The following is a 14,109-nucleotide window of genomic DNA, read 5'->3' as shown; positions in this document are numbered from 1 at the left end:
TCCTCTTGATAGCCTTGACAATAAGGCTACATAACATCGGAGTCTAAATTATCAATTGTCTATTCCAATTGTTATTTTCTCTCAATTCTTAACCATACTAATATCAGAATACAGTTACAGTATGAATGGAAATCATATACACAAATGTATTGTACATGCTTTTGTCCTGAATTGTGAGCTGTGGGGAAAGTAGACTTAGTGCACAAGATGATACCTTCTTAGAAACCTTCCATACAGTACGTGAGTCAACACAAAAAAATGACAGTCTAGTGAAAAGATAGGGTGAACATAGTTTACTTTATTTAAAGGCATAGCCGATTCCACCATTTCTGAATGTCTAGAGAAAGACGAAACACAAAAATCTTAGAACACAAGCCCATTCCTGAATGAAACACTCCCCCTCCCCCCTCACAGGTAAAAGGACTCGCAACATCCCTTCCCATAACCCGTGAAAGCATTCTGAATTCAAAATCCTCATGCAGAGTTTGAAACTTTCAGTGATTCTCTCCTTGATATTGAACTTAAACTGGGACACAGTGCTTGATGTTGTTGGTTGGTCAGCTGTGCAGGGAACTGTTAATAGCTGTCTGTCATTTTTCATTGCCTGTAATGTCCCACAGGACTATTAGAAGTATGGAATGTTACAACTGCTCAAAGTGCAGGGTTCTTTTCCTCAAACCTTAATGTGGTAAAACCAAAGCCACAGTTAGATTTGTCAGTTTATTAAGGATGCAGCAGAGTCACATTAATGCAGTAAATGGCAGGATGCCCAGAGCAGAGCGCTTCTTCTAACATTCTAGTGTGTTACCCCTCACTCCCTCTTCTGCCCATCTAGACAGCAGGAACTGGTAAGCTCAACACCACTGACAAATACCGTTCATGATCCAAACACATCTCAAATTTCAGATCAGAACCCCTTACAATGAGCAGATACAGGAGAGAAACAGGGCCAAATTTACAGCCCAGTTCCCCTCTAGCATTTATGTGCTCAATTTTTTTTTTTTTTTGTAATAGCTTCTGGCTGAATTTGTCCCAACATTCAGTCCAATCTATTTCTCTTTTATTTTTAAATACAATTTTAATGCAACAGGAAAAGCACAATCACACAGAAATTAGACATCATTTAAAGTTGGGTTTAATAAAATGTTCTCTACATGAAAATAAAAACATGTTTTTCCCCTCATACAAGATATTGAGTCTTTGTATACCCTTTAAATACAAAATGCCTTTTGCTGCCTAAACCATAAAGAGGGAACCACTGTATATAGTCGTCATATTTCTAACCCTATCCAACAGTGACCCCTAGACAACTGACCTCTAACCCTGTTCCTGGAGAGCCTCTCTTGGTCTGCTGATTGTCGCTCAGTGCTTCAGGGATTTCATTATTTGGGGAAAAAGTCATTATCTGGCTTGGGCGTTTCTGTTGTGACATCAGAGGAACTTACCCGATAACAGATTCACACTGGCGTACCCCAAGTGACAGAAACTTAATACCAAACAATTAGTTCAATTAGTTACACACCACAGAGGTATGTAAAAAGCTGAGCTACGACTTTAGACAAGCAAACCAAGCATGCAAGTCTCCAGGGCCTAATATGTTTTAATTCGATAACTGTTGTGATTATAGTAGTGGTTGTGAAGAGGTTAGCACAAATCAGTCTCTCTCTCCTGTTCTACGCCAGGTAGGGGAGTCGGGGACTACACCTGCCCTCTGTCCCCCAGCCATAGCCCAGCCCAACTGTCTGTCTGATGGTCTGTGTCTCGCTTGGCTTGTGCCCCATATTGCTGAACCAGCAGCTTTGCTGGACCCGTTTGCTTGTTTCTATTACATGACAGTGCCAACCATGATAGTAATAATAAAATAAAAACACTGACCAGGCACAAAGAGCCAATAAAGCTGCTTAAAACTATTAAAAGGCAGACCATGAACGAAATAAACAATTATGCAGGTAAGCTAGAGTTACATTTTTACTCAAAGAAAGATGGGTAAAGAGAAAGAAGCAAGGGGAAAGCGGAACATATAAATATCTACTTTCCCCATAAGCAGTAAACTATTGGACATAGTTACCCAGTATTTCATAAAGCTAAAACTGCTACGAACAAATCACAAAATACAGTATTTCTAATAATTGCAATCTCTATTGCAGCTAATAATACTATCCCTACATCTATTTTCCAATCCCCGTCTGTTTGTTGATTATTTTGTTGTTGAGCGAACATTGTGGTGAGCTTGTGAAGAGTTCCCATCATCCTCAACTGACCTGAAGATGCACTTCCCTCCTTGCAAAACATTTACAGAAAGGAACAATCTGCAGTCCAATCAGCAAACTGGAAAATCGCATCTATAGCATAATCTGCTTCTCATTTTCAAACGGTTCTGTGCACAGTAAGATATGCACGCTTTCCCCCCACTTTTTACCAATGACTGTGGCAATATAGCTGTTAACGCCTTCATTCGTTCATTCATTACCCAGCTACATCGAGCCACACTCCCCCTCCTCCTCTTTCTCCATCCGAGATAAAGAAAATTTTGTCAAGAATTCAGAAAGATCAGTCTTTCTTCTTTTCACCACATCTACCGTTTTAGGCCCACCTTGCCTTCCCAAAACACCCCGCACCACCTTTATGCTCCTCTCTTGTACAGTAGACAAATCAAGACAGACTGATAGTAAATCCACACCAAGAGCAGCTCAACAATAGTTTTCAGAGGAGACCAGATACATGGAATCCAAGTGAGATGGACTGAAGGATGGTTGTTTATTCCCACACTCTCCAGAGGAATTCAGGAGGTATGCATGGTGACTGGCTGTCAAGAGGTTTTCAGTTTCCTCAATGTAAGAATCCTGCAAATTGGACCCCGCAGTAGCTTCGTGCTCAGTGAGGTGGTGTGGGAGGTGCTTGCACACCCTCGTTGCCATGGGAGGCACAGAGAGAGAGAGGGGAGAGTAGACTTGCACCGGTCCTCCTCATCAGCCGAGGGGTGTTTTGAGCCTGTTGGGTCATCGTTTCGCCTTCCCCAGCCTCCATATGCCGGTAATTCCGATTTGGAGCTCGTTTTTTTTTTACTTCTTACTTCTTCACACAAGTGCTTCTGACTGCAGGCCCTTCAGTGTGGAGGGTTCATGGTGCCCCGGCCCCTCTGCTGCTTCTGCTTCTGCTGCATGAGGAGCTGCTCCAGGGCCGACGGCCCCGGCTGCATCATGGAGCTGGACCAGATGGACTGGGGAGCACAGAGATAGATTTTTTAAAAATCTGCATAGCAAAAGGAATTTAACAATCTGGGCTGTGGCGGTCATGAAATTCTGTCAGCCAGTTATTGTCATGGTAATTTCCCGTTAATTAACAAACACGTTTAGCATCTCCAGGACTCCACGCATACAAGCCGCTAATGCATGGCTGTGGAACAGCTACATTTAAAAAAGTCTAATAAATCTATTGAATATACACCATCACATTAAATCCATTTATTTTAGGCAGGTCTAAACAAACATTATGATATGAAGAAATTGTATTTCAGAAGAACAGAATATGAGTTGGCCTACTGCATGTTATCTGGCTATGCTCCATGCCATAGGCTGTAAGCTTGTTCATTTAGCTGGCAAGATATGCTAAGAATACCTGTACCATTATTTTATATTACATGATTTTATAGTAAGAATATAATTGAACTTAGCTGAATAAAATAGAAAGGATATTTTTTCCATTCCTGAGCGAGTGCGCATATGAAGTGGCTATGTTGAGCGTAAAAATTATCATTTGAAACGGGTCTTATACGCTAGACTTAGAGTTATGATACAAACCTTAGAATTTCTTAGAAATATGGGCTGCATGATGCGACTATAGGCTATAGAGTCTTCGAAAAAGTCGCAAAAAAAAGCTTACGCTCTGTTCCTTGCCTCAGTCTGCACACGCTGTTCTCTCATCAAGTTATATTTTTCACCCATTAGAATATTCTCAATTTAGACATCTTTATTAATATATAAAATTAGTTCCGATTTAGAATGGCCCATTATCAAATGGGCAGGAACAGGGGCAAGACATGTCATCTGTATGCACTCGAATAGCAAATGGAGGCCACTTTCTCGCTGGTAAATTTTTCACTCGTCAGGTAGGCTACTCCGTTTATTTCGTTGCGCAACAGGTGATATTCCGCCCAAACTCTGTATGCCATGTGCTCTCCAACCCTGTTCCTACAGCTACCCAGTGCTTAATTTTAGAAACCAAGTGAAATATGTTCGGGAACATCGATAGTAACATGTTTTCACAATGAAACATATTGAATTAAACTGTTGACAGACCCTCTCTCTGCGCACTGGAGAAAGGAATGAAGGAGAGAGGGGAGGATATGGAAATGCATGGTGGTGAGATATTCAGTAGTTAAAAAGGTAGTGTCAGCCTATTAATGATGAAAATACAAAACATGGCCTATTACTAGGCTATTTAAAATCAAATACAAACTCAATATAAATGTAGCCTAACTGTTAAAATGGCCAGCTTCAGTCAGATGATTCTAGCCATCCCTTCTGGTTAGTTCTAGTCGGGCAGCTTAGTCTCACATTCAGAGGACCCCCACTTTTGTTAGTGTCTTATTGGTTAATGTCACGCCAAATACTTATCACCACATCTCGTTCAGCCTATCAGTGGCCTTGATTCCCAGGACTTCAGTTTCAGTTAGTCTATGACCCAGCACGCTGTATGGTCAGAAACGTGCTTTCCCCATCCTGATGAGCATTTCCACAGTTTTCCCTCCTGCTGAACTTTTCCTCATGTGGACTGAATCCCTGTATGTCTGATGTTTAATTGTGCGTGCATCTAAACAAGCACATAGTTAATGTCAGTTGTCACTGGACATGATTCAAAGTTATCTGAACCATGAGTGGTCAGATGTGTGTGGATATCTTATTCCATTAAACTCCCCTTACCCTGAACACCCGCCTCATCCTTGTTCTGACCGGACATTCTGTAGTGGTTGCTACAGGCCTTAAGCCAGCACCTAAGGTTTCTTATTACATTCACGGTCCTTCGGTTTTCTACAACACTCCACTTTACACTAACTCTGAATTTGTTAAAATTTAGGCCAGACCAATTATGTACCAAATATACACTATACATACACAAAAGTATGTGGACACCCCTTCAAATTAGTGGATTTGGCCATACCCATTGCTGACAGGTGTATAAAATCGAGCACACAGCCATGCAATCTCCGTAGACAAACATTGGCATTAGAATGGCCTTACTGAAGAGCTCAGATGACTCAACGAGGCACTGTCATAGGATGCCACCTTTCCAACAAGTCAGTTCAGCAAATTTCATGCCCTGCTACAGCTGCCCCGGTCAACTTTAAGTGCTGTTATTATGAAGTGGAAACGTCTAGGAGCAACAACGGCTCAGCCGTGAAGTGGTAGGCCACACAAGCTCACAGAACTGGACTGCCGAGTGCTGTAGCGCATAAAAATCGTCTTTCCTCGGTTGCAACACTCACTACAGAGTTCCAAACTGCCTCTGGAAGCAACGTCAGCACAATAACTGTTCACCGGGAGCTTCATGAAATGGGTTTCCATTGCTGAGCAGCCGCACACAAGCCTAAGATCACCATGCGCAATGCCAAGCGTCGGCTTGAGTGGTGTAAAGCTTGCCGCCATTGGACTCTGGAGCAGTGGAAACGCGTTCTCTGGAGTGACGAATCACGCTTCACCATCTGGCAGTCCGACGGATGAATCTGGGTTTGGCGGATGCCAGGAGAACACTACCTGCCCCAATGCATAGTGTCAACTGTAAAGTCTGATGGAGTAGGAATAATGGTCTGGGGCTGTTTTTCATGGTTCGGGCTAGGCCCCTTAGTTCCAGTGAAGCGAAATCTTAACGCTACAGCATACAATGACATTCTAGACGATTCTGTGCTTCCAACTTTGTGGCAAGAGTTTGGGGAAGGCCCTTTCCTGTTTTAGCATGACAATGCCCCTGTGCACAAAGCGAGGTCCATACAGAAATGGTTTGTCAAGATCGGTGTGGAAGAACTCGACTGGCATGTACAGAGCCCTGACCTCAACCCCATCGAACACCTTTGGGATGAATTGGAACGCCGTCTGCGAGCCAGGCCTAATCGCCCAACATCAGTGACCGACCTCACTAATGCTGACCTCACTAATGCTCGTTGCTGAATGGAAGCAAGTCCCTTCAGCAATGTTCCAACATCTTGTGGAAAGCCTTCCCAGAACAGTGGAGGCTGTTATAGCAGCAAAGGGGGGAGCAACTCCATATTAATGCCCATGATTTTGGAATGAGATGTTCGACGAGCAGGCGTCCACATAGTTTGGGTCATGTAGTGTATATTAAATCAGCATTTTTATGTTTTTCTGCCGTGTGTAATATGCTGTAGGCTATGTATTGTATAACGGCACAATTTTAATTTCAGGGGGGTTTTCGGGCTTGGGCTCATATATAGGCCTATACGTATGCATAAGCTCCAATATGCATATGGTGTTTTGAATTAATCAATCACCTTAGAAAGCGCTGTCCATTTCATTGTGTTAGGCTTTGAAACAACATCCACAATGACCATGTTTTCCACTCAGTTTCAACCTGTTGTTGAACTTCTTTCTTCAAATTGATCAAATCACAGTGAGGCGAGTTTTAAAAAGCACATACTGTTTTGATGATAAGTGTTTAATGTAGGGCTGTCCCCAACTAAAAACATCTTGGTTGACCGAGAGTAGTCTTTTCTTTCTTTCAACCAATCGATTGGTCAAAAAATTTTAATGTGTATTTTTCCCATATACAGTGATGGAAAAAAGTATTTGATCCCCTGCTGATTTTGTACATTTGCCCACTGACAAAGAAATGATCAGTCTATAATTTTAACGGTAGGTTTATTTGAACAGTGAGAGACAGAATAACAACAACAAAAATCCAGAAAAACGCATGTCAAACATTTTATAAATTGATTTGCATTTTAAATGAGGGAAATAAGTATTTGATCCCCTCTCAATCAGAAAGATTTCTGGCTCCCAAGTGTCTTTTATACAGGTAACGAGCTGAGATTAGGAGCACACTCTTAAAGGGAATGCTCCTAATCTCAGTTTGTTACCTGTATAAAAAGACCTGTCCACAGAAGCAATCAATCAATCAGATTCCAAACTCTCCACCATGGCTAAGACCAAAGAGCTCTCCAAGGATGTCAGGGACAAGATTGTAGACCTACACAAGGCTGGAATGGGCTACAAGATCATCGCCAAGCAGCTTGGTGAGAAGGTGACAACAGTTGGTGCGATTATTCGCAAATGGAAGAAACACAAAATAACTGTCAATCTCCCTCGGCCTGGGGCTCCATGCAAGATCTCACCTCGTGGAGTTGCAATGATCATGGGAACGGTGAGGAATCAACCCCGAACTACACGGGAGGATCTTGTCAATGATCTCAAGGCAGCTGGGACCATAGTCATCCAAGAAAACAATTGGTAACACACTACGCAGTAAAGGACTGAAATCCTGCAGCGCCCGCAAGGTCCCCCTGCTCAAGAAAGCACATATACATGCCCGTCTGAAGTTTGCCAATGAACATCTGAATGATTCAGAGGAGAACTGGGTGCAAGTGTTGTGGTCAGATGAGACATAAATCGAGCTCTTTGGCATCAACTCAACTCGCCATGTTTGGAGGAGGAGGAATGCTGCCTATGACCCCAAGAACACCATCCCCACCGTCAAACATGGAGGTGGAAACATTATGCTTTGAGGGTGTTTTTCTGCTAAGGCGACAGGACAACTTCACCGCATCAAAGGGACGATGGACGGGGCCATGTACCGTCAAATCTTGGGTGAGAACCTCCTTCCCTCAGCCAGGGCATTGAAAATGGGTCGTGGATGGGTATTCCAGCATGACAATGACCCAAAACACACGGCCAAGGCAACAAAGGAGTGGCTCAAGAAAAGCCCATTAAGGTCCTGGAGTGGCCTAGCCAGTCTCCAGACCTTAATCCCATAGAAAATATGTGGAGGGAGCTGAACGTTCGAGTTGCCAAACGTCAGCCTCGAAACCTTAATGACTTGGAGAAGATCTGCAAAGAGGAGTGGGACAAAATCCCTCCTTTATGTGTGCAAACCTGGTGGGCAACTACAAGAAACGTCTGACCTCTGCGAATGCCAACAAGGGTTTTGCCACCAAGTACTAAGTCATGTTTTGCAGAGGGGTCAAATACTTATTTCCCTCATTAAAATGCAAATCAATTCATAACATTTTTGACATGCGTTTTTCTGGATTTTTTTGTTGTTATTCTGTCTCTCACTGTTCAAATAAACCTACCATTAAAATTATAGACTGATCATGTCTTTGTCAGTGGGCAAACATACAAAATCAGCAGGGGATCAAATACTTTTTTCCCTCACTGTGTATATATATTTATTTATTACAGTTGAAGTAGAAAGTTTACATACACTTAGGTTGGAGTCATTAAAACTCATTTTTCAACCACTCCACACATTTCTTGTTAATTGTTAACAAACTATAGTTTTGGCAAGTCGGTTAGGACATCTACTTTGTGCATGACACAAGTCATTTTTCCAACAATTGTTTACAGACAGATTATTTCACTTATAATTCACTGTATCACAATTCCAGTGGGTCAGAAGTTTACATACACTAAGTTGACTGTGCCTTTAAACAGCTTGGAAAATTCAAGAAAATGATATCATGGCTTTAGAAGCTTCTGATAGGCTAATTGACATCATTTGAGTCAATTGGAGGTGTACCTGTGGATGTATTTCAAGGCCTACCTTCAAACGCAGTGCCTCTTTGCTTGACATCATGGGAAAATCAAAAGAAATCAGCCAAGACCTCAGAAAAACAATTGTAGACCTCCACAAGTCTGGTTCATCCTTGGGAGCAATTTCCAAACGCCTGAAGGTACCACGTTCATCTGTACAAACAATAGTACGCAAGTATAAACACCATGGGACCACGCAGCCGTCATACTGCTCAGGAAGGAGACGCGTTCTGTATCCTAGAGATTAACGTACTTTGGTGTGAAAAGTGCAAATCAATTCCAGAACAGCAAAGGACCTTGTGAAGATGCTGGAGGAAACAGGTACAAAAGTATCTATATCCACAGTAAAACAAGTCCTATATCGACATAACCTGAAAGGCCGCTCAGCAAGGAAGAAGCCACTGCTCCAAAACCACCATAAAAAAGCCAGACTACGGTTTGCAACTGCACATGGGGACAAAGATCGTACTTTTTGGAGAAATTTCCTCTGGTCTGATGAAACAAAAATAGAACTGTTTGGCCATAATGACCATTGTTATGTTTGGAGGAGAAAGGGGGTTGTTTGCAAGCTGAAGAACACCATCCCAACCGTGAAGCACATAGGTGGCAGCATCATGTTGTGGGGGTGCTTTGCTGCAGGAGGGACTGGTGCACTTCACAAAATAGATGGCATCACGAGGAAAGAAAATTATGTGGATATATTGAAGCAACATCTCAAGACATCAGTCAGAAGTTAAAGCTTGGTCACCAATGGGTCTTCCAAATGGACAATGACCCCAAGCATACTTCCAAAGTTGTGGCAAAATGACTTAAGGATAACAAAGCCAAGGTATTGGAGTGGCCATCACAAAGCCCTGACCTCAACCCTATAGAAAATGTGTGGGCAGAACTGAAAACGCGTGTGCGAGCAAGGAGGCCTACAATCCTGACTCAGTTACACCAGCTCTGTCAGGAGGAATGGGCCAAAATTCACCCAACTTATTGTGGGAAGCTTGTGGAAGGCTACCCGAAACGTTTGACCCAAGTTAAACAATTTAAAGGCAATGCTACCAAATACTAATTGAGTGTATGTAACCTTCTGACCCACTGGGAATGTGATTAAATAAATAAAAGCTGAAATAAAATCACTCTACTATTATTCTGACATTTCACATTCTGAAAATGATGTGGTGATCCTAACTGACCTAAAGCACTGCATTTTTACTAGGATTAAATGTCAGGAATTGTGAAAAACAGAGTGCCAACAATGCCAACTATGTAAAAATAGCCTATAAAGCCAACAAATAAAAACATTGCAGCCTGCAGGTAGAAAATATCCTGATAAAAATAAATATTACTACTCATGGCCTGTCTGAAACTAACTTTAAACATTGTATCAACTATGCCTGAAGCTCCTCGCAACATTGTATAAAATATTCTGGGCCCTCAGAGTTTACCGAGCCAGTGAGCTCGAGACAGACACAGCTGTAGGCTGGCTATTTGCGCAAGGGATAAGTAGTAATCAGGTAGGCCTATTTTATGACGTTTCCACTGGGTCAGAGCATGACATTTTCCCTTTCACGCTGAATGGTTATCGAAAGGGAGAAAGCAGGAAAGACTTTTCAAATACATTGAGTTGTCATTCTCAATGGATGTAAAAACAGACTTCCTTTGCTTGCTGTTTGAGGTGAAGAAAACATTACTTTGAGAAGCCCCACAGCTCATTAGTGGTGGTGCATTAAGCCAATCACAAATATTATCAGATCCCCAAATGGGCACATTTATATATGCCTACATTTGCACGCAGGCCAGGTAGCCTATGGCCAACTTCTATGAGTAATCAGGTGCGTGTCCTTACTCAACATTGACAGGAGCGCTCCAAACAAAAGACAAATTGACAAAACTCTTAAATGGAATTAAATAAAACAAAACTTGTTTCTCAGAAGTGTATTCACATCGACAGGGCTGTAGTGGAGCGGGTCGTGAGTTAAGTTCCTTGGTGTCCACATAACCAACAAACTATCATGGTCCAAACACACCAAGACAGTCGTGAAGAGGGCACGACAACACCTTTTCCCCCTCAGGAGACTGAAAAGATGTGGCATGGGTCCCCAAATCCTCAAAAAGTTATACAGCTGCATCATCAAGAGCATCCTGACCGGTTGCATCATCGCCTGGTATGGCAACTGCTCGGCATCCGACCGTAAGGCGCTACAGAGGGTAGTGCGTACAGCCCAGTACATCACTGGGGCCAAGCTTCCTGCCATCCAGGACCTATATACTAGACGGTGTTAGAGGAAGGCCCAAAGAATTGTCAAAGACGCCAGTCACCCAAGTCAGACTGTTCTCTCTGCTACCGCATGGCAAGCGGTACCGGAGTGCCAAGTCTAGGTCCAAAAGGCTCCTTAACAGCTTCTACCCCCAAGACATAAGACTGCTGAACAATTAATCAAATGGCTACCCAGACTATTTACATTGACGACCCCCCCCCTTTGTTTTTACACTGCTGCTACTCGCTGTTTATTATCTATGCATAGTCACTTTACCCCTACCTACATGTACAAATTACCTCGACTAACCTGTACCCCCGCACATTGACTCTGTACCGGGACCCCCTGTATATAGCCTCGGTATTGTTATTTTATTGTCTTACTTTTTATTTTATTTTTTACTTTAGTTTATTTAGTCAATATTTTCTTAACTCTATTTCTTGAACTGCATTGTTGGTTAAGGGCTTGTAAGTAAGCATTTCACAGTAAGGCCTACACCTATTGTATTCGGCGTATGTGACAAATAAAATGTGATTTGATTTGTAGCGTAGGTTGTGCACTCTGCAAACAATGTGTCCATTCCGACAATGATAACGGTAAAAGACTGAAATCCTTTATTGAATACAATAACAGACATTACCGTAACCAAACAAACATTGTAGATAAGAAATTATAGGAATTAACGGTAAATGTACTACTGGTGATATATGTAATGGGGAATTGATTGACACTAATAATCAAATTCACACAATTAATTTATGAAACAATGAATGTGCACAAATTGGCAGGAGAGAGCGCATGCTGGAGAGAGACGTGCATTGTGCAGCCACACTCCCCTTCTTCTTGGACTGTGCCATCCCCGCGGCCTTCCGCAATCACTGAGATGGGCATATCGTTTGCCATAGATGTATTTATCTATCTATCTATCTATCTATCCATCTATCTATATGCTACTGCTCGACTAAAAATTAATATTGGTCTACCAACAGCCTATCGACCAAACAATCGACCAGTCGAATAATTGGGGTCAGCCCTAGTTTTATGTGATTTTTGAATGCATTTTCATTGATGTCAGAGTGGTTAGAGGGACAATAGAGCCCTGAGTTCCAGGCCATTAATGACCTGATGTTCGTTAGCGAGTTGGGTGCTACTAACACAATGCCAGACTGCATAGGAGGAGATTACTGTGACTCAACGGTCACGTAGAATTTTACTGCAGTCATGACTCATGACTGCCAGTGTGGCAGTAATACAGTCACCGCAACAGCCCTAGACAGGACCTAGAATACTGTTGGGGTGATATAAGTGGCAATAAAGGTGACATCGCATAATTCTAAACTACTAAAGGTGGCTTTAGTCCGGTAACTTTCCCAAAATTCGGAGGTTTTCCAGAAGTCCCGGTTGGAATATTCCTTGAATCAGTAGGGAATAAGCTTGTAATCCGGGAATTCTCTAACTGGGATTTCTTGAAAACATGGGAATTTGGGGAAAGTTACCAGACTTTTGCAACCCTAAAAGGTAAGAAAGTTGTGTGTGTGTCGTGTGGTACCTTCAGACTGTCCAGGAGCACAGTGGAGGAGTCTTCCATGGGCAACTCCTGGGCGGCCCAGGAGCTACTGGGGGCGTTCCCCTGGTGCCAGCTGTTCTCAGGGGTTCGGTGGTCTGAAGAGGACGACGCAGCAGGCAGGTAGTCCAAACCAAACCCACTCACAGCTACTGGACAAAAACAGAGGTTTTCATTATAAATTATAAACGACATGACTTAAGAATAACTTCACAAAATGTCTAGAAAAGTCTAAATTGTTATACGAAACATGACATTCATTACATATATCAGTGGGTATAAGAGGTAGAGGGATAAAATGTATACATTTAGATTCCAGAGGTTGACTTACCCGTCTTTTCTACCTTCCAGCGGTCGACCATCCTCCTGTCTCGGCTGTCGGGTGTTCCTATGGGGCCGAAGTTAGAGAAGGGGACGGAGCCATGGTTGTGCGTGGGTGGAGAAGAGGGTAAACTGCTTGGGTTGGAAGAGTGGGGGGACTGGCTTGCTGGTGTAGAGTGGTCTGTTATGGAAATGGAGAAATATAATAATGTAATTATAATCTAATAAAAGTACATGCAAATATGTCTTAATTTCTAACGGATAATTTCTGCCTTTATGAAATGTTTTTCAATACGATTATATTGAAATATCGACCCTTTCAGATGCTAGGCGTGTTATTTAACACTAACAGGGGTACTGTTGTGATGTTTATGGACAGCTTGGTGTGAAAAGTGGGGAAGAAGAGAGCGGAGGCAGGTACCTGAGCTGGCGGGGAGGGACGGGGACCATGGAGTTCCTTCAAACAGGGAGTAGAGAGAAGGTTCCTGGTGAAGCATGGGAGCATCAGGCTTGGGGTTGGGAGCCATGTTCTTCCCATAGGCCTGGCTGAAAATGCTGTTGTTTTGATAGGAACTCTCCTAAACCAAGAAAAAAAACATACACAATTAGGCCTTTGTCATACGATCAAAATGCCAGTCATACATACCCCTTTAGTTATCAACATTAAACATGGCATTTAAAACCCAACTGGTATTAAAGAGCAAACATCCTTAAAGAAGCTCAGTGAGACTACAGTAACAAATCTGGCTCACAGTGACCTTAAACTACTGCCTGTGAGATGCTGCAGACATTTTCCTTTCCACACACAAACAGAAGTCAAAACAAGTCTGGAGGCAGGGCAGAGCTTTTCCCATGCATACATACAGACCTGAATTGGGAACCCAGATAAGGGCATGAGAGAAGACGACTGGCCCATCACCTCAGAGCCACTCTCCATTCTTGACTGATTTGGCAACTACAGGAGAGAGTTGGGGAAAACAGTTACAGTATTAACTAATACTTCTGATAAATGTCATTGATTCCATCAGCACATTCTCCCTAGTCGACGCTGCAGGAGTTTGTATGTTTGCTATTAATACTGATAGGGTTGCAATTTACACAATATGTTGGAAAATGTATAATGTAATCCCAGTTAAAGTATGTTCAACCTGATCATGTCCAAAAATGTATTTTTCTCTCATTGTGGACAATGTAGGCATGCCTACAACATTTT

General features: G+C 42.5%; 1 protein-coding gene across 5 annotated transcripts in view; it reads right to left on the bottom strand.

Moving 5' to 3' along the window:
- Positions 1-278: 278 nt before the first annotated feature.
- LOC121580897 (protein SMG7) overlaps positions 279-14,109 on the bottom strand; it is a 28,821-nt gene continuing 14,990 nt past the window's right edge. For 3 of the 5 annotated variants that reach the window (XM_041896056.2, XM_041896059.2, XM_041896060.2), the window contains 5 exons: positions 13,765-13,851; positions 13,318-13,474; positions 12,907-13,077; positions 12,561-12,727; positions 279-3,220 (listed from right to left, as the gene is read on the bottom strand). In XM_041896056.2, the coding sequence (XP_041751990.2) occupies positions 3,107-3,220; positions 12,561-12,727; positions 12,907-13,077; positions 13,318-13,474; positions 13,765-13,851 (696 nt within the window). In that variant the 3' untranslated portion in view covers positions 279-3,106. The remainder of the gene's footprint in view (positions 3,221-12,560; positions 12,728-12,906; positions 13,078-13,317; positions 13,475-13,764; positions 13,852-14,109) is intronic. The other 2 variants (XM_041896057.2, XM_041896061.2) reach the window with 1 other exon arrangement.

The sequence above is a fragment of the Coregonus clupeaformis genome, chromosome 14, assembly GCF_020615455.1.
Source record: "Coregonus clupeaformis isolate EN_2021a chromosome 14, ASM2061545v1, whole genome shotgun sequence".
In the NCBI taxonomy this organism is placed as follows: domain Eukaryota; kingdom Metazoa; phylum Chordata; class Actinopteri; order Salmoniformes; family Salmonidae; genus Coregonus; species Coregonus clupeaformis.
The sequence above is the reverse complement of the archived record's forward strand: the minus strand, read 5'-3'. Positions and strand labels throughout refer to the sequence as shown.